This window comes from Xenopus laevis, chromosome 1L (assembly GCF_017654675.1).
Source record: "Xenopus laevis strain J_2021 chromosome 1L, Xenopus_laevis_v10.1, whole genome shotgun sequence".
Lineage (NCBI taxonomy): Eukaryota > Metazoa > Chordata > Amphibia > Anura > Pipidae > Xenopus > Xenopus laevis.
This window is the reverse complement of record NC_054371.1, coordinates 30,899,130-30,925,910: the sequence shown is the minus strand read 5'-3', so window position 1 is coordinate 30,925,910 and position 26,781 is coordinate 30,899,130. Positions and strand designations below refer to the sequence as shown.

At 40.0% G+C, this 26,781-nt stretch overlaps 1 protein-coding gene across 3 annotated transcripts in view; it reads right to left on the bottom strand.

Moving 5' to 3' along the window:
- LOC108719589 overlaps window positions 1-26,781 on the bottom strand; it is a 100,499-nt gene that overhangs the window by 41,672 nt on the left and 32,046 nt on the right. For all 3 annotated transcript variants that reach the window (XM_041588175.1, XM_041588181.1, XM_041588176.1), the window contains exons 2-10: window positions 15,649-15,792; window positions 15,466-15,563; window positions 13,461-13,532; window positions 11,886-11,987; window positions 11,701-11,792; window positions 9,646-9,791; window positions 3,880-3,986; window positions 1,729-1,857; window positions 63-263 (exon numbers count right to left, since the gene is read on the bottom strand). In XM_041588175.1, coding sequence (XP_041444109.1) covers window positions 63-263; window positions 1,729-1,857; window positions 3,880-3,986; window positions 9,646-9,791; window positions 11,701-11,792; window positions 11,886-11,987; window positions 13,461-13,532; window positions 15,466-15,563; window positions 15,649-15,792 — 1,091 coding nt within the window. The remainder of the gene's footprint in view (window positions 1-62; window positions 264-1,728; window positions 1,858-3,879; window positions 3,987-9,645; window positions 9,792-11,700; window positions 11,793-11,885; window positions 11,988-13,460; window positions 13,533-15,465; window positions 15,564-15,648; window positions 15,793-26,781) is intronic.

Here is a 26,781-nt window from a genome sequence, read left to right as displayed (position 1 = left end):
TTAGGTAAATATATAGGCACCACTGTAACCCAAAGCCTGACTTAAAGAAAGACAAGTCCTACCTGATCCAAAGCATCCTCAATAAAGTGCATCGAGAGTGAGTCTGAATTATCACTGCCCGGCATCTCCATAATTTCCTTATTGTACAGAATTTTACTTGGTATGTACACAACAATCTCTTTTATAGCAGCCACTCTGCAATTGTATGTGTTCTTATCATTATGATCCTCATCTTGTGAACTTGTTAATCCTCTCAGAATTTTCTGCAAAACAGGTTATCAGACTGTCAGGGAGATTCATTGGGCAGAGTTCCAGCTTTTAAAGGGGAGTTTCATCTTTAAGTTTTTTTTAACTTTTAACATGTTATAGAATGACCCATTGTAAGCAACTTTTCAATTGGTCTTCATTTTTCTTTTTTTTGCATAATTTTTCAATTATTTGCCTTCTTTTTCTGACTCTTTTCTGCTTTCAAATGGGGGTCACTGACCCCATAGAAAAATCGAATTCTCTTTAAGCTACAAATATATTTTTACATATGCTTTTTATTACTCATCTTTCTATTTCGGCCTATTCATATTCAGTGTCTTATTCAAATCAATGCATGGTTGCTAGGGAAATTTCAAAAACCACGAATAATAAAAAATGTAATTGCAAATTGTCTCAGAATATATTCCACGTCCATATATATGAATTATTGCAGGAAAAAATTTAATAAACAGTAAATAAAAAACATGTATGGAAACAAAAAGGTTGAACTTGATAGACATGTGTCTACTATGCAGTCCCAACATTTATTAAGGCAATATTGCCATTAGATTTTACAGCTACAGTGAGGGTATATGCCATGGACAGGCTACATCAAATGGAGGCTTAGTTATACTGAACATACAATACTACTATAGAGTCTCCATACTGGAAAAATTAATTTGTGTGTGCTGCAAAAAAGGGTATTGGAAATGGGTAGACCTAAAAGTCATCACATAGGAACTATACCCCCAAATCACGCAGGTCTCTATAAAATGTGTGAATAAACAATTTTCATAATAATATACTTTTTTAAAAGTATGTGCCAATGGTTAATCCTAAATAGAAAATTGCCATTTTAAGAAATAAGAGCCATCTCCTGAGATCCTACAATTCACGGTGCACACAAACAAACCACACGTTAGGTCAGATGAGCTAATTAATGGACAATATAGTCCTTTACTCCCAAACTTCTTCCTGTTACAGTTAGAGCTGCAGTATTTGTGGTCAGGTGATCTCTGAGGCAGCACACAGACCATCACAAAATGGTGTAAAAGGGCAATATTATTTACTTTAATATATATACAGGTATAGGATCCGTTATATGGAACCCATGCCTCGGGGCAGCACCGGTGTCTGAAATGCCCCTATTCGTGTATTTGGATCAACAACTCTGTTTGGAGGCCAAGAATGTGAGTGACCCTTACTGTCCATGAACTTTCTGGATTCCCTTTAAAATAGAAAATGAGTGTATATTGCAGAAGTCCTCATCCTGACAGTGCTGTGTAACTGCAGTGGACCAATTAACTTTCATTCTCTATGTTTGAGCATTAGATACTGTAGTGTACTGTAGATGTAAAAATGCTTATTGCCCTTGGCCCTGTAGTGAGTTCCCAAAGGCACAGGTTCATCCTTTAGGGGTGACATTTTGAGCAGCATAGTTATATATTTTGACAATGTATTTCCTGATTATTTCCTGATTACCTTTAAAGCAAGACGATCCTTGGCTAATTCTTTTCCACCTCCAATGTACAATAATGTTTTTTCTGCAAACTGTTTAACCTTTTCAGAAAGAACAATGTCCTCATAAGAAGTAATGGACTGAAGACAATCCTGTATGAGGTTTGAGATGATAAATTGTTAAAAAAAACACAAAAAAGATTGACAGTAAAGAGACAGACAAAAAAAAAAACTATAAGACCATCAAGTATTCGACACTGGAAAATGAATTGCTTAAAGGACCAGTAACATAAAAAATTTTTAAAAAAAATTTGTTTGTACATAACGAAAAAAAACACCAAGGGGCACATTTACTATTGGTCGAAGTTAAATCCGTCAAAGTAAAATCCTTCGACTTCAAATAAGTCGAAGGATTTACCGCATTTCCTTCGTTCGAACGTTCGAATGATCGAAGGATTTTAATCCATCGATCGAAGATTTTCCTTCGATCAAAAAAGCTTGGAACATTGGTGCTCGGTAGGTTTTAGGTGACGAAGTAGGTGGTCAAAGTTTTTTTTAAAGAGACAGTACTTCGACTAACGAATGGTTGAATAGTCGAACGATTTTTAGTTTGAATCGTTCGATTCGAAGTCGAAGTCGTAGTCAAAGGTCGAAGTAGCCAATTCGATGGTCGAAGTAGCCAAAAAAATATTCGAAATTCGAAGTTTTTTTATTCTAATCCTTCACTCGAACTTAGTAAATGTGCCCCCAAGACACATTTAACTTTAAATTCGCAAAGTCTTTATTAAGAAATAATTTACCGATACTCTGCTTGTGCTCCTCTTCAGAAAAGGCGACAGGGCGACGATTTCTCCTCCCTGCCTTCTATAGGAGATAGCCAGGGAGGAGAAATCGAGCGTTGCGCGATGGATCGCCACCATGTCGCCTTTTCTGAAGAGGAATGCAAGCGGAGTATCGGTCAGTTATTTCTTAATAAAGACTTTGCGAATTTAAAGTTAAATGTGTCTTGGTGTTTTATTTTCATTATGTACAAATTAATTTTTAATTTTTTTTTTCATGTTACTGGTCCTATAATTGATTGATAAATCTTCTTTAAGTAACTAAGGTTTTTTTTGGATCTTGTGATCAGTGTTGTTTTTGTGCTATGGATAATTGCAATAAAATGAACAGGCACATTGATTCTGAAAGACAAATTTTCTAAAACCCTTGATGACAACTATAGATGACCTCCATATCTTTCAGAATCAAAGTAGCAAGCAAAGAACAAGATTTCCAAGTAAATCAGAAGTATCATGAAAACATTAATTACAATGAAATAAATTAGATAAGACAAAAAAATGTTCAAATAACAAAAGTTGGATCACCATAAGATTTCTACAGCATCAGTAATGGCCATACTAAACAGTCCCAGATGGAACCATGCCTTATAAAAGGACCTAAAACTCTTTAACCTGAAAATCCCAGGTCCCAAGCAACCTGGATAACATATCTTCTATCTGTACAAAAATTGCTACATTTAAACTTTAACAATCAATGAACCTTTCGATAAATTTTAGACACCCGTATAACTGTACTATATTTAAGTCTTTTCCCATACTTTTAACTTCTGTCTGTTCAGTTGGAGACTGTAATCTCATACATGAGCATATTATGAGATATTTCATCACTCTGACTTCTGTCAAAGTTAAGTTTTAAGTAATTTTTAAGGGAATTCTTCTGATAAAAAGAGGCAGAGGTAAAATATTCAAGTGAAAAGCTTGGTGAAATTATAATGTGGTGGAGAAAGGTGTTTGAATCAGAGACAGGAGTGATGGATTTATTAAATGCTATATGTTATTTAATGCTATATTGTCCCCCTTTTCTCCTCACCTACATTTTCCCCAATAAAAAGTGGCCTATTTGTATTTATTTTACTTTTAAAATGGTTATTAAACTGTACGTTTTACGTGTTGATTCTAGGTAATAATGTAAGATTCATTTACAGTAGACTGAAAGAACAGTATTGTCACCAAATTCTATCATATACACTTCCTTCTTACAAAGGTCATCCATCCTAAAAGTAAGCATTACTAAAATATTTCACCCCCTTTTTTGTTATTTGTAAAGCAGTGTGCAACAGTACTATAATCTTCCATAAACTACAGTATGCCTCAATGTGAGTGGGTGTGAACTTACCATATTTTTCTCAGAAATGTCATAGCTGGTCAAAGCAGCAAATTTTGCCTTAAAGAACTTAAAGGATTGCTTTGTTTTTTTACTGGTGTCAGTCGTGTTTCCAGTTTCTGTTGATAATGAAAAAATAAATGTATATAAGCACGATAAGAACCTGAGGTGGCCACTATATCTTCCCCCAATGCACAGACCCCATGAGGCAAATCTTCCCTCTAAAGTTTGCAATTTACCCAAACTATTGTTTAGACCACATATTGGAATTTTTTTTGGCTGGATTACCAGACCTGCCATTAACCAATAACCACTCTTCCTATATTGTAGTATACCTGAAAACAAATGAATAATCTTTTACGAAGACACATCACTTTTTCCGTATAATTGTGCACCTCATCTCCAATGAATAACCTTTTAAGTAGAATAATGAGTCTCAAAATAGTTCTTAACAAGATAGCCTATTATTAATCCTATTAAAAGTGTCTGTACTCTTACCCTTGAAATGCATGTGGGTGCTTGGTCAAATGATAATCTATGCAAATTTCAAAAATGGACCAGCACAGCAAATTTCTTGAATTCATGAACTTTTATTCAGTCATTACTTGCGCATCCAAGGTTTTGACCCACATTGAGGTCTTTATCAAGGATAAATATATATCCTGCACAGAAAAGTATCATTGCTGGTTTAAATAAGTTGAAAAGGACTTAGGGGCATGTTTCTTAGTCCGTTGCTGCAGGCATCCATACTTTCCCCAGTGTCTACACAGGACTATCCTACTAAACACATCAATTTCAATCACCTGTTATCAATATCATCATGATCAAACAAATGCTGTTAGGTCATACTCCCAATTCATCCTGCACTTTGTGGGATCACCTTGTGAGGGTAGATTTGGGATTGGTGTGACCTCCTAGCAGAGGGTCGTGACTCCTATAAGTAATGATATGTTTCCATGTTTACAATGTTAACAGTGTTCACGTCATTAGGACTTTGTACTTCAAGCACCCATATTTAGGGAGAAAATATGCTATTAAACGCCACTATATGTGCCTTACGGAATATGCAGTATTTTTGATAAAGTTTCATGACTCAGGCTATTAAAGATAGGGTTATTCAACATAAATCTACAATTATTACAAATTATTTAAAGTTGCCAGTGTCACCTGGCTCAATGAAACTTATGTATTATTAAAAATGATGTACCACCAATTTTATAGTATTAGAAGGTACTGTCAACAGTATCCTGAACTTTTACAATAGGTGGCTCCACTGGAGAGCTTTCAAAGAGAATCAGTGCACATAAAAAAATAAATACCACCAAAATACACCAGGAAATGGCCCAACCCCTAAGTAGGAGACAAAAAGTACGTGAGTTATGTTGTGTCACCTAAAGTGCTTAGAGAGTGTGCTATTTTAGATATTTTGCAGTAATTTGCAAATTTGTTGCGTTGGACATAAAAAACAAACAGTATGTGTAATAAAAAATGCAAAAAAAAGGAAAACTTTACCCCCAAAATGGATTCTTAAGAAAAAAATTTTAAAAAAAAGATAAGATTTAAAATGAAATATAGGGGGAAAATTTAGTGGGAAAACTCAAATTTTTAGAGGAAAAAAATACTCAAATTTCTAAAGATGATTATACTCCAAAGCTGCTAAAAATCCAAATCAGAAAATACTTCAGCTAGGGTCATGTAGAAGTCAATGGCAGATGTCCCTTTTACAATTTGAAAATGTTTCTTGACATCATGATCTGTGCTATTTTTCGTACTATAATCTGAAAAAGTTGTGAGCATCAAATTAAAAAAAGTTGTACGATTCAAATTGACGTACGATTTTGTTGAGACTTTTCCCGCACCGTCTTTTTTGAGCTGATTTCTTGATAAATTAGTTAAATTCATGGATGGGAGTTAGGTCGACTTTGTTGTAATAAAAAAGATTGTGATAAAATTGAGTTATAGTAAATACCCCCTTATTGTAAAAATTGCATTCATGTTGTTATTGAATTTATCAGCATTAAACCTCATTTTCCGGTTTGTTGCCCAGTTTTACAATTTAGTCAAATCACTTAGTAGCAACATCCTGCATGGAACCTATAGTTCTGCACAATTTAGTACCATCTGCAAAAATAGAAACAGTACTTTCAATGCCCACCTCCAGGTCATTAATAAACAAGTTGAAAAGCAAGGGACCTAGTACAGAGCCCTGCGGTACTCCACTAACAACACTGGTCCAATTAGAAAATGTAATTTCCCCTACCGCACACCTGTAGTTCACCAATCCTGTAACTATGTTACGTGGGACAGACTTCCAGAGCGTTCAAAACTCGGATGAACGAACATAAGAGTAGAATAAGGAATTATAAACCTGAAGAGAAAGGTGAAGGGGCTACTATAGGTCAGAAAAAAGAGAAAGAAATAGAGAAATTTAAAAAGGAAACCCTACTGGGGAAACATAACATTGCACAACTCAGATGGCAAATATTGGAAGTAATACACAGGCAGGGAGGTGAGATAGATAAGAGGTCATTATTAATACGGGAGACCTTTTGGATTTGGCGGTTAAAAACACTCACACCAAAGGGCCTTAATGAGAATTTTAGTTATTCGTGTTTCTTATGAGAGATAACTTTTTTAACCTTCTTACATGTTTCTATATTTTACAGATAAGAACTGCTGAATGATCACTTAGAATATTAAGGGTAATTAGAAAATTCCAAGGGCAGAAAGGTATTATAATATTTGTATAACACATGGAATTTTACAATATGGTCTTAAATGGATGTGACATTTTAAAAGCTTTTAGATACAATATTTATATATAATAATTATTGCACTTGGACACTTTGAGATAGAAGATGACTATTTTGTAACCTGTTTTATTAAAATTGATTGTTTCTCTGTATTTCACATAAGGGTTAAATTTCTTGTATTCCACATAGGGTTAAATACTGTGGAAAGTTGCATGATGGGAAAAGAAGGTGTGGGAATTTGGGTTTAAATTGGTTACTGCACTAATAATTGTATCCTGATGAAGGGTGGGTGTTCGGGTGGGTGTTCCCCCCCCCCGAAACGTCGAATGTTTGGTGGCTGAATAAAAGGGGATACTCCCCCACTGCATTAACCAGTGTGCGTGCGGATCCGTTTTCTATATACTTATTATACTTATATACTTATACTACCAATTAGAAAATGTTCCATTTTACACCACTTTTTGTAAACTATCTTTTAGCCAATTCTCTATTCAGATAAAAATACTTCCAGGCCAATATTCCTTAATTTAACCATGAACCTTCTGCATAGTACTGTATCAAAAGCTTTAGCAAAGTCCAAGTATTACATCCACTTCCATCCCAGGGTCAAGGTCCCTGCACACCTCCTCAAAAAAGGCAATTAAATTAGTCTGGCAAGATCTGTTACACATAAAACCATGCTGGCACAAACTCTTAGGGGCAAATTCACTAAGATTCGTAGTTGCGCCAGGCGCAACTTCGCCGCACTTCGCTACACTTCGCCAGGCGTAGTTTCGCCAGCGCTCCACAAATTCACTAAAATCCGAAGTTGCACACAGGAGTAGCGTAAGGTTGCGAAGTTGCGCTAGCGTTGATTCGCTAAGCAAAGCAAAGTTACGCTAGCGATGGTTAATTTGCATACGGCGCCAAATTCAAATTTCAATGGAGGAATACGTACAATCGCTACAAATGCCTGGGAAACCTTCAAAACATCAAATAAATTTTTTTTTTACCCTACACATGTGCCCACTGTATAGTTAAGTTGCCATGAGTTAGGAAATGTAGGGGGGAAGGAGGGGAGCCCCAAAAATTTTTTCGATCTTTTTCAGCCTATCACCCAAAATAAAAAAACGCCAGCGTGTTTGGGGACTTAGAAAAAATTTGAACTTTTTTTGAAGCAATCCCTATCTACTCTATTGCGCTTCGCCTGGTCTGAGGTGGCGAAGGAAGTCTAGCGTAAAAGGTAGCATTCAGTACACTACGCGCGTTAGTGAATTTGCGTAGTTACATCCGTAGCGAAAATTCGCCTGGCATAAGGGTGCGAAGTAACACTAGCGAATTTACGCCAGCGTTCGTTAGTGAATATGCGAAGTACTGAAAATGCCCAACGCTAGCGAATTGACGCTAGCGTTCGGCGCTTCGGCGCTTAGTGAATTTGCCCCATAGTATTATGAATTGCAATGAGGTCAAGTATTTAATCCCTTAATACCCCTTCAAAAGTTTTCCTATCAAGAACATCAAACTAACCGGCCTATAGTTTTGAGGCTGAGAACGGGATCCCTTTTTACAAAGCAGCACCACATTAGCAATTTGCCAGTCTCTCTGCACCATGCCAGAATCTTTTACGTAAATATTGCTTTTCCCTTGAGCCCCCATTTTGTGATGATGTGTGTACTACTTTAGAGATTACATGACCAGAAATAATGCTAACTGTAACAGGATGAAGTTTGGGAGTTGAAGACTAGGGATGGGCGAATTTTTTCGCCTCGTTTCGCCGAAAAAATGACGCCCATAGACTCGTATGGCAGTGTGCGTCAAAAAAAAGACGCGCGTCAAAACAGTTTCGCCGCGCGACAAAATTTTTTTGACGCCCATAGACTTTAATGGGCGTCTGCGACATTTCGCCGGCGGCGAATTTTTGGCGAAGCGAAACTGGTCAAATTCGCCCATCCCTGTTGAAGACAGAACGTTGTCCATTAATTGGCTCATGTGACCTAACATTTGTTGTGTGCACTGTGAATAGTAGGATCCTAGGGCGCAGACCCTTAGCTTTTAAAATGTAAATTTTCTATTTAGGATTACCCAATGGCACATACAACTAAAAAAGTATATCATGAAAATGGTTTATTATATGAAGTAGGGGTTTACATATGAGCTGTTTTATGCAATATATTTTTATAGAGACCTGGGGGTAAAGTTTTCCTTTAATACTAGTGTCAGCATTTGCTTTCCAGTTTTGACCCCTGTTGTTATTTTCCTGATGGCTTAAATTATTTCCTGATTCCTGAAGTTAACCAATTAATTACATTATTAATATTCCAGTCCTGTTTGCAGATACCAGGCATATGCTAGGAAAAGGGACGAGGCACAATATATCCTTCTTGTGTGAACTGTATTACACATTCTTGTGTAGTTTTAGTGAATACAAGCTTTTTTTTTAAGTCATATTGCAACATAAAGGGGCACATTTACTAAGCTCAAGAGAAGGATTCGAAGTAAAAAAAACTTAGAATTTCGAAGGTTTTTTGGGGTACTTCGACCATCGAATACGACTTCGTTTTGAACGATTCAAACTAAAAATCGTTCGACTATTCGACCATTCGATAGTCGAAGTACTGTCTGTTTAAAAAAAACTTTGACTACCTACTTCACCACTTTAAACCTACCGAGCTTCAATGTTAGTCTATGGGGACATTCCCCATAAGTTCGCTAAGCTTTTTCTGATCGAAGGAAAATCCTTCGATCAATAGATTAAAAGCCTTTGAATCTTTCAATTTAAACGATTTCATTGTTCGATCGAACAATTTTTCCTTCAATCGTTCGATCGAAGTATTTGCGGTAAATCCTTCGACTTCGATATTCGAAGTCGAAGGATTTTGCTTCAAATTAATTAACCCTCGATATTCGACCCTTAGTAAATGTGCCCCAAACTGTTCGTCTGTAATCTGTTTTATGAATTTTATGACATATTCTATCACAAATAAATGTAATATTAGATCAAATGCATTCTAATAATGCAATTATAATTTACTGATAAATGGATTACCATTTCTCCTTAGTGACACCAATTCAAAAAGCTGGATTTGCAGTTCTTTGGCACTGAAATACTCCACTTTTAATTGGTAGACTGTTCCATACCTTAAACGTATGTTGCATTTTGTTGTTGAATCATAATAGCTTTCAATACTTTTTCTGCAAAGAATAAAAACAAGATTTTTAAAGGAGAACTAAAGCCTAACTAAAGAAGTAGCTAGAAATGTTGTGCATTATATTTTGAGTTTCTGTACCAGCCCAAGACAACCACAGCCCTTTAGCAGTAAAGATCTGTGTCTCCAAAGATGCCCCAGTAGCTTCCCATCTTCTTTTCTTCTGATTCACTGCACATGCTCTGTGCTGCTGTCATTTACTGAGCTTAGGGACCCACTCACAATATACAGTACACATAGAATAGAAATGTCACAATATAAGACTGATTAGTAATTAATACAGATAATTACTACATGGCAGCACAGAAACCAGTGCAATTAGCATCAGAATTTAATAATCAGCCCTGTAGCATCAGCTTATATTACAGACCAACCTCATTTTCTGCTGGATAATTAGTGACGAGCCCTAAGCTTAGCTTCTCAACAGCTGCTCAGAGCCCACTGAGCATGTGAGTGTCACAGACACTTTCCAAGATGGTGACCCCCTGTGACAAGTTTGAAGTCCTGGATCATTGCTGCTATTGACAAGCTGAAACTTTCGGTTTGTGCAATAAGTTCAGTATATAAAATATGGCATTTTCAGCCACTTTAATCTTTAGTGTTTAGTTGGGTTATTACTAATCAGTTCTTCCAAGATAATTTATTTTATTAAAAACAGTGTCATTTTAATTAAATTATAAAGCACAAAAATTGATTTAAAAAGTCTCTTTTCAAAGAGAAATGCTTCATAGCAATAATTTACTGGTGCGAGCAGCCTACACTTTTAAGTTATATTATTATATTCAATTCAACAGATTCTAGTTTTTATCCTGGACGCAGGCAAGGAATTAATGGAGTCAGATAGATTCACAATTACTATAGCAAAAATGTTGATTTACAGTCTACAGTTACCTGCACACTGTACATTATTGCATGCCTTATTTTGGCAAAACAGTAAAAGAAATCACAAGTTCACAATTTAGCAATGTCAGCAAAGCTTAAGACCTCTGAAGGCACCTGTGGAGACCCAACCTCACTTAGAGACAATAGGACAGTACAACAAAGGTGGCAGGTAAATGCAAAATCCAGGACAGGGGGTTAAGGCAGGCAACAGATAACAATCCTAAAAACAAGTATAGATGCAGTGGCGTAACTAGTTGTTACTGGGCCCCATAGCAAATTCAATTTAGGGCCCCAAAATATTTATAAGTTGGCCTATTTTACCAAGATATATTAAAATTGCTAATTAATTAGGGCCTCACTGGGCCCCCTACACTCCTGGGCCCCCCTGCAACCGCAGGGTCTGCTTCCTCTATAGTTACGCCCCTGTATAGATGGCAATCAGTGCAGTCCAAACTCCAAGCATAAGCACAAACCAGAAAGATGAGTTGATATAGAATATCAGAATTAGCAACCATTGCAGCAAATAGTGACTCCCTTAAGCTTAAATAATAGGAAAAGCAAGAATAATTTTGATGAAAGGCGCACCTGGGAGAAGAGGGCATACAAGAACCCAGTGCTGACCCAGCCACTAAACAGAGCCCCAAGTTTCAGTAGATACATGTACAGTAAATTCGCCATGATTCGGTGTGTAAATTTTAGAGGGTTATTTACTAAGATCCGAGTTTATGTCATAATTAAAATAAAAAAAGCTTTACAAAATCACATGCCAAATTTGGCCTTATTTGTTAATAATATAACTTGAATTGTGAAAAAACCTGATAAAATTAAGCGAAAACCAGTCATATGATTTTTTCTGACTTTTTTCCAGAATTGCTTGATTTTTTGGGGTTTTTGCCCGAAAACCCCAAATTTATAAAACCCTGATAACGTCCTGTTGGGATAGGGACATCTCTCATTGAGTAAAAGAGTTCTATAATTTTCCTCATTGTAAAAATTATATAATTAGAACTTACTGTGCTAGAATGTAAGGTTCCATTGGAAATTTTTTTTCCTGAGAGAAATAAGCTGGAATGCGTCTCAAACTAGCATTTGCTTCCTCCAACTCCTTGTGCAAAAACAAAAGAAAAATCATTAAAAATCCCTCTATGGTTATATTATTTGCTTACTGTATATAGTAGGTTTTATGTGTTAAACATACTTGAGCATCATCAAATTGGAGCTCCTGACAAATGTCTCTCATTAAAGTTATAAAACTTTTAGACGATTCATTTTTCTTGTTGGATCGAATGAATGATTTTATCTAGGAATAACATAATAAATGATTAAACAGTTATCTTTGAATACATTTTTACAAAATTCATAATAGAAATAAAGGAACAGATTTATTATGGACATACACATTTGCAATGCAGAAGGATTTAAAGGGGAACTCCGGCTTCCAAACCAAAATTTGCTAGAGGCCCACATAACAAAGACACCCCTAATATACAGTACCCATCACAGTTACCTGTTTCTTCAAAAAGTATGAATTAATGCCATTTTCTATGCTGAAATCCAGCTGTTTATCAGTTGTTCTCTTTCTGCATCATCTGAAATCCTGGCAGGGAAGGAGGGACTAAACACTGATGTTACAAATTGTAACAACTTCTCCACAGCTTACAGACAGCATGCAGGAACTACATAACCCACAATGCATTGCACTGGGATGTTCCTTTCCTTATTGAAATCACTTGTACAGGGAATTGTGGGGTTTGGAGGATGCAGGCTGAGGACAGCTGGCTGTTGATACAAAGTAACAGTAGTCAGACAGCTCAGCAAAGGAGTCAGAGAGATCAGGCTTAGAAAATCATTAAAAGTCTGCATAGTTTTTAATTGATGTATATTGCAAAGTTGCTTGAAATTATGTTTACTTTTCAATAAGCTCAAGTTATGTTTTTGTGGAGTTCCCCTTTAAGTAGTCCAATTTAAAGTTGGAAAGTGACAACAAAGTCACACATTTATCAAACCAGATACCTTTTTTTTTTTTTGCTCACAATTTATTTGGCTTCTTTGAGCCATTTAACACCATTTTGTTTTAGAGGATGAAAGTGATCAGCTCTATTAAGAAGTAGCACTGAGCATTTTTTCCATTAAAATCCTTACTCTCAGAGGGTAATCACACATGAGAATTAAGGATTACAATAACTTTTTTTTCTTTGCACAGAACCCAATTGTTTCAGCACAGAAAATAAATGAACAGTCACATGGGGCACTTTATCACCTACACGAGAGCAGATTTACTGCCGGGTGATGAAGTGTCTGACATTACCTGCCCCTTCAGTTTCCTGGTATTCAGTGCAGGCAAAACTATTTAAATGTGGAGATTTTGGGTAATCGCTCACAAATGTCTCCTTTTGCATTTTTGTGCTGTGAATCAACAGAAATAAATGGGGAGCTACTGGAGCATCTACAGTTCTTCATTGCTAAAGGTATAATATGTTTGTTGAGCTTTACTTCTCCTTTATCTAAAGATGTTATGAACATTATTTAGTTTACAGTTACTAAAGCAAGGCTCAAATCAAAACAAAGTACGTTGTACATATATATGCACAAATTGTGGAACTTGATAGATTCTTCATATACACTAAGTTGGTCTGACACAGGAGTTGACGTGGTATTCGAACTATGGTGTGATTACAGGACTAATTTATATGAAGAATTTTACTGTTTCAGATTGTAAATGAATGTACAAATGCAAAAAAAAAAACAATATAATTCCATTGAAATATTTTACCACATCAGGAAGGTTATCAAAGTGATCTTTTGATTGTAGAACATCCTGAACTGTTTGGTCTCCAGAAATATTCTAAATAAAGATTTGTAGAAGAGGTAGATAAAGATGTCTTATAATATTATACATTAATAATTCCATTCCAGATAATATATATATATTATATACAGGTATGGACATTATCCAGGATGTCGGGACCTGGAGTTTTCCAAAAAAGGGGTCTCTTAATTCTCATAATTTGAATCTTCATACCTTAAGTCTATAAAAAAATAATTTAAACATTGAATAAACTCAATCGGCTGGTTTTGCTTCTAATAAAGATTCATTAGTTGGGATCATAGTTGGGATCAAGTACAAGGTACTGTTTTATTTAGGGATGCACCGAATCCACTATTTTGGATTCGGCCGAACCCCCGAATTCTTCGCGAAAAATTTGGCCAAATACTGGGAAGGGGAAAACTTTTTTTACTTCCTTGTTTTGTGACAAGAAGTCACACGATTTCCCTCACCACCCTTCATTTGCATATGCAAATTCGGATTCGGTTCGTCCGGGCAGAAGGATTCGGCTGAAAAAGGCCGAATCCTGGCCTAATCCCGAACTGAATCCTGGATACGGCGCATCCCTAGTTTTATTACTACAGAGAAAAAGGAATTCATTTTGTGACATTATTTGTGAAAAATGTGATTTAAGTAAAATGGAGTCTATGGGAGAAGGACTTCTGTAATTCAGAGCTTTCTGGATAATGGGTTTCTCCTCAAACAAGGATTCTCCCAATCAAATTCCAAACCTAAACCTATATCAATCAATCATATAGGTACAGGTTACAGACTTCTAGTGGCAGAATCTTTATGCCCTCAAGTGTTGAGGAATTCTTTATCTTATTATGAGGAGAAACGGCCCTGTTGTTATAATGCTACATTTGTCCATATTAAAGGACATGTAACCCCCACAAAAATGTAATCAGCAAACAGTCTCTTTGAAATGTTTACATAACTGACACTTTGCCACTGACACTTTGCCACACAACACTTGTTGTTAAAAGTAGGCAGTAAGGCTGCAGCATCCACTTAATCACGAAATCCTTCTCCTCCTCTAACCCACTCTGCCCCCTCCCTCAAGAATTTACTTTGGCTGTTGGCTCATAAGCATGCTTAGTTGTTCTCAACTGAGATTAGTAAACACACTGTCCAGTCTAACAGCGCTCATTCCCATAGAAACTCTAGCTGTCTGATCCTATTTTCTTTCCTAACCACCTCTCCTGAGCTCAGCTAAACCATTACAGTGCTCAACCCCAGCAAAATTTTTTTTTTTGTGCTCGTGTAAAGCTGCATTCTGCATTGCATGAACTTTACAGCATTCATGTCTTGTTTGCGGATGTCAATGTTACTGATGATGTGTCAGAGGGAAAATGGCCGCCAGATTAAAGCTATTTGGTTTAGGAAAATGTGATGGTGCTGGCAGATGGAGGAGGTATATGCAGTACAAATGATGTGGCTAAGGTAGGGAAGATATACCCAACTTATATACATGATAGGTGAAAACACAAATAGCCCCAAATCATGGAGTAAGAGCTCTCTACTGTCTAGAATTCTACAGGCAGACTAAACTGGGCCTGCTTACTAAAAATCCGACCAAATTCCCAAACCCCCTTAATTTACCAAGAATTCTTAAAAAAAAAAAAGTTGATGCGAAAAAACATCGCAATAAAATCGTGCGTCAATTCGAATTATGCAACTTTTTTGATTTTTTTTTAGTCTCTTTTGTTGGTTAAACCAGTGACCATAGCAACCAGGTATAATTTTTTTAAATTTTAGCCTAGAAAGGGCCAGATGCACTGTAATGAGTGGTATTCCTTGTACCATTTGCTACATTATGCTGAGCTACTGTATATCAAGCTGTTAAAGGTAACCATCTCTCCCTCAGTACATTATTCTTCTATATTCTATATTATATTATTATTATACTCCCTTAGTATCACAGTTATTTAATGTTTATTTATACACAGACCTTTGGCAGAATCAGTTTCCGGTTGTTTTCACGGTATTCTTCTTTATTATCACTTGTCATAAGAAGCAATAAATTCAAAAAGAAACTCTTCCCTTTTCCTGAATTCAAATCATAAAAGCATAAAAATCATATTAGTAGAATTATTTTAAAGTGAATTTTTGTCTATGCCCAATATAAACATACCATTCTGTGACAGGAAAGCGAACTTGGTACGTTGTTCTTTAAATTCTCTGATAATTGCATCAAAGGTGTCTTTTATATCCAACTCATCCAATTTTGCAAGCTCCTTGTGACACAATTCAAGCTTGTGCACTTCAAAATCAATTTCTAAAAAGAAACAGCAATACCAAAAAAAGTACAGATTAATTGTAACATATTGACAAGAATCCGAAAATTATGTCAAAAAAGCCCATCCCTTTAAACAAAATAGGGATTTGCTGTCCATATATGGCAATATAATAATATAACAATTAAGCTGTGTACTTATACATAGACTTCTATACCTTTAATGGCCAGACCCCTCTCTGTCACTCTCTCAGTCAGAACTCTCTAAGAGACTGAGCAAGTTGTAAGGGCTACTGATTAGCCACCTGAAGCTAAAAAGACCCAGCTGGTCAGCCTGTAGCACCTTACTCTGCTACAACTAGTTTGACCAGGGGTGACTTATTACAGCATTGCGTATACGTTTAGTGCTTTATAAATACATATATAAACAAATACTTTCATATATCTCCCTAACCACCTAAGTGCCCCTCAGTCAAATGCTTACATCCTAGGGGGTGACCGTGCTGGAGGCAGCTTTATGAACTCTGTGCACCAGACCTCCCCAAAGTTTTCTTTTGGGGGACCCAAACAATAACACAGTTGGTTGGGCAGTCTTAGGGACCTATTTATTTACATTGGAGACACACATCACAGGTGATGTCCATTGCCAACAATCAAATATCTGCTTTTGTTTTCTAACTTTGAGGTGACTGTTCAAATCTAATTGCTGATTGGTTGCCAGGATCGGACTGGGGTGCTTAGGGCCCACCAGGGCTGCCATCATAGGGCCCCCCTCCCGGCAGTCCTCGGGGCCTCCATCTGACCTCTTCAGCCCCCTGCATCCACGAACGTACCGCGCATTCGCACAGAAGACGCAACACGCATGCAAGCAGAAGACGCGCCACAGCCTTAACTAAAAATTTCTAGAGCAGCTGGGGTAGCAGGTCTGGGCCAACCCTGTTGATTGCTATGGGAAACATCACCAATGATGTTTGTCTCTATAATACAGGTATGGGATTCGTTATCTGGAAGTCCATTATCCAGAAAGCTCAGAATTATGGAAAGACCATCTCCCATAGATTCCATTTAATCCAAATAATCCAGATTTTTAAAAATGATTTCCCTTCCCACTGACACAGGGCACCCATTCCTATTAGAAGAAAGGAAGTTTCATCAAAATGTTCAGAAATTACAGTGAGAGCTGTGAAGATGTGGAATTCTCTCTCTGAATCAGTGGTACAGGCTGATACATTAGATAGCTTTAAGAAGGAGTTGGATGGCTTTTTAGCAAGTGAGGGAATACAGGGTTATGGGAGATAACTCATAGTCCAAGTTGATCCAGGGACTGGTCCCATTGCCATCATGGAGTCAAGAAGGAGTTTTTCCCCCTCCAAATTGGAGAAGCTTCAGAAGGTTTTTTTTTGCCTTCCTCTGGATCAATTGGCAGTTAGGCAGGTTATATATACAGTAAAGGTTGAACTTGATGGAGGTGTATCTTTTTTTAACCTAAATTACTATGTTACTGTGTCATAATTCCACTATGAAGTAAGCTGCATCATAGTTTCTTTGTGTGTATATTGAGTATAACTTTACTTTATGCCTCAATATCAAGAATAAATATCTTTTCTTTTTGGAACTATGGCTAAATGCTCTATTTTTAGTACCATAGGTACTAACGGATTAAACTGAGCAGTGGGTCCTGAAACTCTGACTCTGACTGTATTGTATAGACCATAGAAAAGGACTGATTAAGTAATGTTGCTTCTTCACAGTCTTCTGTAACTAAATGGTTTTTTTTAACCAGATTTGCATCTTTTTCTCTGTAACAGATTTCCACACATTAAGGGGGTTATTTACTAAACTCCAATTGGGCTTTTTGGGGCAAAATGCTAAAAAAAAATTAACTCAAATTTTTCAAGATTTATTAAAGCCCAATTCAGCAAAATGCCCGAATCCAAAAATCCGCCATCTCAGACCCGTCGAGGTTGTATATAAGTCAATGACAGAGGTCCTGATCCTATTTTGACTTTTCTGGAATTAGCCCTAAAGATCTGACCTTTTCAGGCTTTTTGCGCAAAAAACTGCAAAAAAAATCCATACGAGTCAAGTTTTTACCCAAACCAATTAAATCTAGCTTTTTTTAGTTATAAATAAGCTCAAAAAGAGTTTGGTTGTGTTTTTTTTTTATTTAAAACATTAGATAAAGTGGGATTTTAGTAAAGAACCCTCATAATATACTATATAAATAGAATATAAATATAATATACACAATATATCACCTTGGTGACTGGTGTTCATTGATCAATTTACACAAATCTATTAGCAATCAGAATATTCTAAATTTTTTAGTGTGCCCATCCACAGATTATAGACTTGGACACTACACATATACACACTCTGCCAACCTCAAAGGAGGGCAGGATGGTGTAGTTGAACTGAAACTTTTTTTTGATCGAAAATAGTCACATATTTGAGACTTACTGATCCAAATTTGAGAGTCCTTCATCAATGACATAAAGGTATTAAATTGCTCTGACTGGGAGGTATTACTCTGATCAAAACAGCTTTGACACACTTTCCTATCATGAAGAGCAGGCAAACAACAGAACATACATTCAGTCTGGAAGATTTTTCTCTCCCATAATCATCTTCTCTTCTTCAGAATGTCTATTATTTGGGCTCCTTAAAGAAACAAAAGTTTCATAATAAATACCAGTCAGTCAGTAATAAAAGGTGCAAGGAACCCAGATGTAGTACCAACTCACCCACTGACAGTGGACCTAGACCATCTAGAACTCATAGGTCAGCTAAAACATAAGCAGAGTGAACCCATAAATAAAGGAAAGGTATATAAAACATCTCCAGCAGACAGCTTACTTAATGCAGATGTGGAGGTAAATAACAGCGGGCTCAGGGCTTGAACAGCCACACAGTGTCTGATAGAACAGGCAGCAGAAGGGAACGCTGGATTAAAAACTCGAGCCAAAAGAAGTGGCGAAATAATGTCACTGCCACATATCCCCGAACAGAGCTCTGCAAACAGCTTACTGCACATGCACCTATCGGTTTCGCGTCTTACAGTAGCTAAGGGCAATGGCAGGCCATTATCTCCTAAGGAGATTTCTCCTATGAGACTGTCAAGGCCGCCGGGAGCATGAAAGGACGCGTCTGCTCCCGGCGGCGAAGAATCCAAAATGGCGGCGCCCAGTCGGCCCACGTGGACGCTGGGACGCCAGCGCAGCAACGCCGACGCATGCGTAAGGACGCCAGTGACGTCACTATGGCGCCAAATTCAACTATAAAAGGGCGCCGAGAACACCAGAAGGGCGCCCAAGAATAGGTTTTGCTACCCTGAACCTGGGTTCCTGTATTCCCGATTCCCGTGTCCTGTTTCCTGTATCCTGATTCCTGCTCCTGCCTTGGTTTTGACCCCCTGCCTGGACTCTTGTTATTTGATACTGATCTGCCTGCCATTGAACTCTTGCCTGGACTTTGACCTTGTATCTTGCTTAACCCTTTGGATACCGCGACTTTGCACCCTCAAGAGGGCTTCCTCCTTGATCCTGACTACCTCCCTGGAGGGAGCTCCCGCCTCCCTGACATTATTCTTGGGCCATGGATCCCACTGAGGAAGCTCAGCCAGATTTCGGCAGAGCCTTTCGAGGTCTGCATACTCGCATGGAGGTGTATGAAGCTCGGCAAAATTATGTTGGACACACTCTGGAGACAATTCTAGAAAAATTATCCATGCTGACACCGACTTTTCCAACGCCGACAATGGCCACGCCAGTTGCTGCCGACATGGCTACACAGTCCGTCACTTCTGGTCCACGTATTCCTGCACCGCCTCTCTACAGTGGCGACCCTCAAGCCTGTCGTGGTTTTGTGAATCAATGCCAGATTCGGTTCGTCCTGCAACCTGCTGAATTTATCTCGGAGCGAGCTAAGGTTGGTTTCGTGATTACTCGTCTGGTGGGGAAAGCGCTTGAATGGGCATCTCCACACTGGGAGAAGGAGTCTCCTCTAATTGATGATGCTAAAGCCTTCCTGAAAGAATTCCGGACGGTGTTCGATGCCCCCGGTCGAGTGGCGACCGCTGCTTCGCGTCTGTTCCAGATCCGCCAAGGGAATCGTAGTGTAGCGGAATATGCCATTGAATTCCGTACTCTCGCTGCTGAGACTCGTTGGAACAATGATGCCTATCATGTTGCCTTCTACAATGGTCTCTCTCTTCGCCTCAAAGACGACCTGGTCTCCCGTGAATTACCCACGCAGGTTGAAGACCTCATTGCTTTGTCTGTCAAGGTGGACACCCGTCAGAGAGAACATCAAGCTGATAGGGACCGAGTCAAGAAGTTTCAACCCATGCTGGCTCCTCGCTTTCAAAGACCCCTATTACCTCCTACCCCCAGTAGCCTTCTGTTATTCCTCCGGAGGAACCTATGCAAGTCGGAAGAGCTTGTCTCTCTGAGACGTACGGCTGGACTTTGTCTCTACAGTGGGGGTCAATCTCATTTTGCCAACTCCTGTCCAGTGAAGCCTCAGAGTTCCCCTCTTCAAAGTAACCTTGGAAAGACTCATGTAGGGGGTATTACTCCGAAGTCACAAGAAAACTCTCACAGGTTTCTTCTGCCTTTACAGATCCGTCTGCCCTCTAAGACCATTGTTGGCTCAGCTTTTATTGACTCTGGAGCTGCCAGAAATTTCATGGACGCTCTCTTTGCCAAGCATATGAATGTTCCCCTGTTTCCATTGACTCCTCCACTTCGAGTAACCGCCATTGATGACCGACCCCTTGAATCCGAGTTTATCTCTATGACGACTGGGGAATTGCCTGTGCAGGTTGGGACTTTACATAAAGAAAAGTTATCGTTCCTGATTATTTCCTGTCCTTCTGTTCCAGTCGTCTTGGGGCTTCCTTGGTTACGCCTGCATAACCCTATCATTGATTGGTCCTCGGGCAGGTTTCCCGTTGGAGTCCATACTGCACACAGCACTGCCTTCCTGCTGAACCTATCCAGAGGGTGAATATTTCTACATCTGATTTAAAGACGCTTCCCTCCTTTTACAAGGAATTCTCTGATGTCTTTTGTAAAAAGTCTGTAGAATTTCTCCCTCCTCATCGTCTCTACAATAGTCCAGTTGATCTCCTGCCTGGAACCATGCCTCCAAGAGGTCGCACTTATCCTCTCTCCCCAGCAGAGACCGCTGCCATGAAAGAATATATCCAAGAAAATCTACAGCGGGGGTTTATTCGCCCTTCCACTTCTCCTGCAGGGGTTGGATTCTTTTTCATGGAGAAGAAGGATGGAGGCCTACGTCCTTGTTTGACTACTGGGGTCTAAATAAAATCACCGTTAAGAACCGGTATCCCTTGCCTCTGATTGCAGAACTTTTTGACCAACTGAAGGGGGCTAAAATCTTCTCTAAGTTGGATCTCCGTGGGGCGTACAACCTTATCCGCATCCAGGAAGGTGACGATTGGAAGACAGCATTCAACACTCGTGATGGGCACTATGAGTACCTCGTAATGCCCTTTGGTCTCTGCAATGCCCCCGCTGTCTTTCAAGAATTCGTGAACAACCAGTGAAGCCTCAGAGTTCCCCTCTTCAAAGTAACCTTGGAAAGACTCATGTAGGGGGTATTACTCCGAAGTCACAAGAAAACTCTCACAGGTTTCTTCTGCCTTTACAGATCCGTCTGCCCTCTAAGACCATTGTTGGCTCAGCTTTTATTGACTCTGGAGCTGCCGGAAATTTCATGGACGCTCTCTTTGCCAAGCATATGAATGTTCCCCTGTTTCCATTGACTCCTCCACTTCGAGTAACCGCCATTGATGACCGACCCCTTGAATCCGAGTTTATCTCTATGACGACTGGGGAATTGCCTGTGCAGGTTGGGACTTTACATAAAGAAAAGTTATCGTTCCTGATTATTTCCTGGTCCTTCTGTTCCAGTCATCTTGGGGCTTCCTTGGTTACGCCTGCATAACCCTATCATTGATTGGTCCTCGGGCAGGTTTCCCGTTGGAGTCCATACTGCACACAGCACTGCCTTCCTGCTGAACCTATCCAGAGGGTGAATATTTCTACATCTGATTTGAAGACGCTTCCCTCCTTTTACAAGGAATTCTCTGATGTCTTTTGTAAAAAGTCTGCAGAATTTCTCCCTCCTCATCGTCTCTACAATAGTCCAGTTGATCTCCTGCCTGGAACCATGCCTCCTAGAGGTCGCACTTATCCTCTCTCCCCAGCAGAGACCGCTGCCATGAAAGAATATATCCAAGAAAATCTACAGCGGGGGTTTATTCGCCCTTCCACTTCTCCTGCAGGGGTTGGATTCTTTTTCGTGGAGAAGAAGGATGGAGGCCTACGTCCTTGTTTGACTACTGGGGTCTAAATAAAATCACCGTTAAGAACCGGTATCCCTTGCCTCTGATTGCAGAACTTTTTGACCAACTGAAGGGGGCTAAAATCTTCTCTAAGTTGGATCTCCGTGGGGCGTACAACCTTATCCGCATCCAGGAAGGTGACGATTGGAAGACAGCATTCAACACTCGTGATGGGCACTATGAGTACCTCGTAATGCCCTTTGGTCTCTGCAATGCCCCCGCTGTCTTCAAGAATTCGTGAACAACCAGTGAAGCCTCAGAGTTCCCCTCTTCAAAGTAACCTTGGAAAGACTCATGTAGGGGGTATTACTCCGAAGTCACAAGAAAACTCTCACAGGTTTCTTCTGCCTTTACAGATCCGTCTGCCCTCTAAGACCATTGTTGGCTCAGCTTTTATTGACTCTGGAGCTGCCGGAAATTTCATGGACGCTCTCTTTGCCAAGCATATGAATGTTCCCCTGTTTCCATTGACTCCTCCACTTCGAGTAACCGCCATTGATGACCGACCCCTTGAATCCGAGTTTATCTCTATGACGACTGGGGAATTGCCTGTGCAGGTTGGGACTTTACATAAAGAAAAGTTATCGTTCCTGATTATTTCCTGTCCTTCTGTTCCAGTCGTCTTGGGGCTTCCTTGGTTACGCCTGCATAACCCTATCATTGATTGGTCCTCGGGCAGGTTTCCCGTTGGAGTCCATACTGCACACAGCACTGCCTTCCTGCTGAACCTATCCAGAGGGTGAATATTTCTACATCTGATTTGAAGACGCTTCCCTCCTTTTACAAGGAATTCTCTGATGTCTTTTGTAAAAAGTCTGCAGAATTTCTCCCTCCTCATCGTCTCTACAATAGTCCAGTTGATCTCCTGCCTGGAACCATGCCTCCTAGAGGTCGCACTTATCCTCTCTCCCCAGCAGAGACCGCTGCCATGAAAGAATATATCCAAGAAAATCTACAGCGGGGGTTTATTCGCCCTTCCACTTCTCCTGCAGGGGTTGGATTCTTTTTCGTGGAGAAGAAGGATGGAGGCCTACGTCCTTGTTTGACTACTGGGGTCTAAATAAAATCACCGTTAAGAACCGGTATCCCTTGCCTCTGATTGCAGAACTTTTTGACCAACTGAAGGGGGCTAAAATCTTCTCTAAGTTGGATCTCCGTGGGGCGTACAACCTTATCCGCATCCAGGAAGGTGACGATTGGAAGACAGCATTCAACACTCGTGATGGGCACTATGAGTACCTCGTAATGCCCTTTGGTCTCTGCAATGCCCCCGCTGTCTTTCAAGAATTCGTGAACAACATTTTCCGGGATCTCTTGGGAAAGTTTGTGGTCGTGTACCTAGATGACATCCTTATTTTCTCCAAGGACCTTGCAAGCCATCGCTCCCAGGTGAAGGAAGAACCAGGGATGGGCGAATTTGACCTGTTTCGTTTCGCCAAAAATTCGCCGCCGGCGAAATGTCGCAGACGCCCATTAAAGTCTATGGGCGTCAAAAACAATTTGGCGCGCGGCGAAATTATTTTGTCGCGCGTCTTTTTTTTTGACGCACGTCTCCATACAAGTCTATGGGCGTCATTTTTTCGGCGAAACGAGGCGAAAAAATTCGCCCATCCCTAGGAAGAACTCTCTCGTTTGAGGAAGAACTCTCCAAGCTGGAGAAATGTGTATTTGAAGTGTCCAAGTTTCCTTTTCTGGGCTATATCATCTCCCCAGAGGGTTTCGAGATGGATCCCATTAAAGTGTCCGCAATCCAAGAGTGGCCCCTTCCGCTGAGCACCAAGGCGATCCAGAGATTCATTGGTTTTGCCAATTACTACCGGCAATTCATTAAGGGGTTCTCTTCTCATATAGCTCCTATTATGGCCTTCATCCGAAAAGGGGGTAAACCCAGCTCATGGCCCCCATCTGCTATTGAAGCCTTTCAATCCATGAAGGATGCCTTCACTTCGGCTTCGGTTCTCCGCCATCCTGATCCAGAGTTACCCTTCTTCATCGAGGTGGACGCTTCTGAGGTCTATCCCGAAGACATCCTGCTGATGGGAAATTGCATCCATGTGCCTATTTCTCTAAGAAGTTCTCTCCTGCCGAACAGAATTATTATGTAGGTAATCGAGAACTCCTGGCTGTCAAGCTTGCTCTAGAAGAGTGGCGTCATCTTCTTGAGGGTTCCTTGATTCCAGTCTCAATATACACTGATCATAAGAATCTCGAGTTCATTCAATCTCTCAAGAGGCTGAATCCCAGACAAGCAAGGTGGGCTCTCTTCTACTCTCGATTTGTCTTGACTTATCGCCCAGGCTCCAAGAACCGGAAGGCTGATGCTCTGTCTCGAAGTTTCACTCCAGTGGATGGTTCTCCTGAAAGACAAGAGCCAATTATTCCTCCTGTCAAGATCATCGCTTCCTTATACCCTCAATTCGCTGATCTAATTCTGGCTGGTCAATCTTCTGCCCCTCCTGATACCCCCATTGGGATGGCGTTTGTTCCCTCCGAGCTACGTCTGCCTATTCTTCAACAGACCCACTGCTCCAAGCAGGCTGGACATCCTGGTCCTGCTAAGACTCTTGAACTTTTACGGCGTCTAGTCTGGTGGCCGACTATTCGTAAAGATGTCATGGACTTTGTTGCTGCTTGTACTGTTTGTGCCACATCCAAGCCTAGCCATTCTCACCCTAGCGGGTTACTACAGCCATTGCCTGTTCCCTCTCGTCCATGGACTCATTTGGCAATGGACTTCATAGTCGAACTTCCTCCCTCCAGTGGGAACACTGTCATCTGGGTCGTCATTGATCGCTTTAGCAAGATGGCCCACTTCATCTCGTTACGGAAGCTTCCATTGTCTCAATTGTTCATTCAATTCATTTTCTGTTTGCATGGATTCCCAGCGGAGATAGTCTCTGACAGAGGTTCCCAGTTCACAGCTAAGTTTTGGCGTTCCTTATGCAAGGATTTGGGTATTGCTCTCCAGTTTTCTTCTGCCTATCACCCCCAAACTAATGGGGCAGCGGAACGGGTGAATCAAGCCTTAGAACAATTCCTGAGGAATCATGTCTCCCTATGCCAAGATGATTGGGTTGACCTTCTCCCATGGGCGGAATTTGCCCATAACAACGCCTGTCATTCATCCACTGGAAGATCTCCATTCATGTCTGTGTATGGCCAACATCCTCAAGCCTTTCCGCAAGACTTTGTTTTGTCTGATGTCCCAGCCGCTGATGACCATGCGGCCCATATGTCCGCTATTTGGGCTGCAACCAAGTCTAATCTGGAGAAAAGTGCTCTTGTGCACAAGACCTTCGCTGATCGAAGACGTAGACCCTCTCCTCTCTACAAGGTTGGTGATAAAGTCTGGTTGTCTTCCAGGAACATTCGATTGAAGGTGCCATCTCCTAAGTTGGGTCCAAAGATTGTGGGTCCATTCTCCATCTCAGAAGTGATCAATCCTGTGGCTGTCAGACTTCAGCTTCCCCCTGAGATGCGAATTCCCAACGTGTTTCTTGTCTCTTTTCTATGGACCAGTCTCACCCTCCTACTATCTCTGTGGATGGTCAACAAGAATATGAGGTGGAAAGGATCCTTGACTCCAGAATCTCCAGGGGCTCTCTTCAATATCTCATCAAGTGGAAGCGCTTTGGCCCTGAAGAATGCTCCTGGGAAGGACACTCTGATGTTCATGCTCCTCGGCTTGTAAGGGATTTCCATTCCAAGTTTCCCCAGAAGCCAAGTCCTGGTGGTCCTGAGGCCCCCCGTGAGGGGGGGTACTGTCAAGGCCGCCGGGAGCATGAAAGGACGCATCTGCTCCCGGCGGCGAAGAATCCAAAATGGCGGCGCCCAGTCGGCCCATGTGGACGCTGGGACACCAGCACCGCAACGCCGATGCATGCGTAAACACGCATGCGCAAACACGCTCGACGCCAGTGACGTCACTATGGCGCCAAATTCAACTATAAAAGGGCTCCCTGACAGAGACAAGCTCCGGAGTCTCAAAGGCAACATCCGTCGAGGACAGGAAAAAGAATGGAGGTGAGAGGGGGAAGCTCAAAATTTATTAGCTTATTTTCTGTCCTTCACATGTCGAGAGGAAATAACCATTTAGTGCCCACTGCCATGTGAAGTACAGGAAAACAAATAGAATCTCCCTGATGCCTGCATTGCTTAAAATGCTCCAATACTCTAGTGACTAGTGGCAGATACAAGAACAGCATTCGTTAGTAAAAATCCAAGTATACATAACCTATGTTGTGACTCTCTTACATTTAGTAGAAGAAACAATAGCTTATCTGAAAGCAGTTCCATTGCAAAATGTTGGCTCTTTCTGAAAGCACATGAGATGGCTGCCTACACACCAATATTACTGAGATGGCTGCCTACACATCAATATTACAATAACAAATATTTCTTTTATGGGTTCAAGAATAGAATTTTAAGAGGTAGAATAAATTTCGTGCTATATACAGTCTATAATTTAGTAATACAAACGATACTATATGACAGAACCCATTTAAGTATTCATTGTGAGGGTATAGTTTACCTTTAAATAATTGTTAGCATTTGTGAGGAACTATGTGGAAATATACAGCCACTTTTTATCGTGTAAAATGTGTAAAATGAAATATATTTATAAAACTTTTAAATGGCTGCAGGTAAAATCTTGCTCAGAA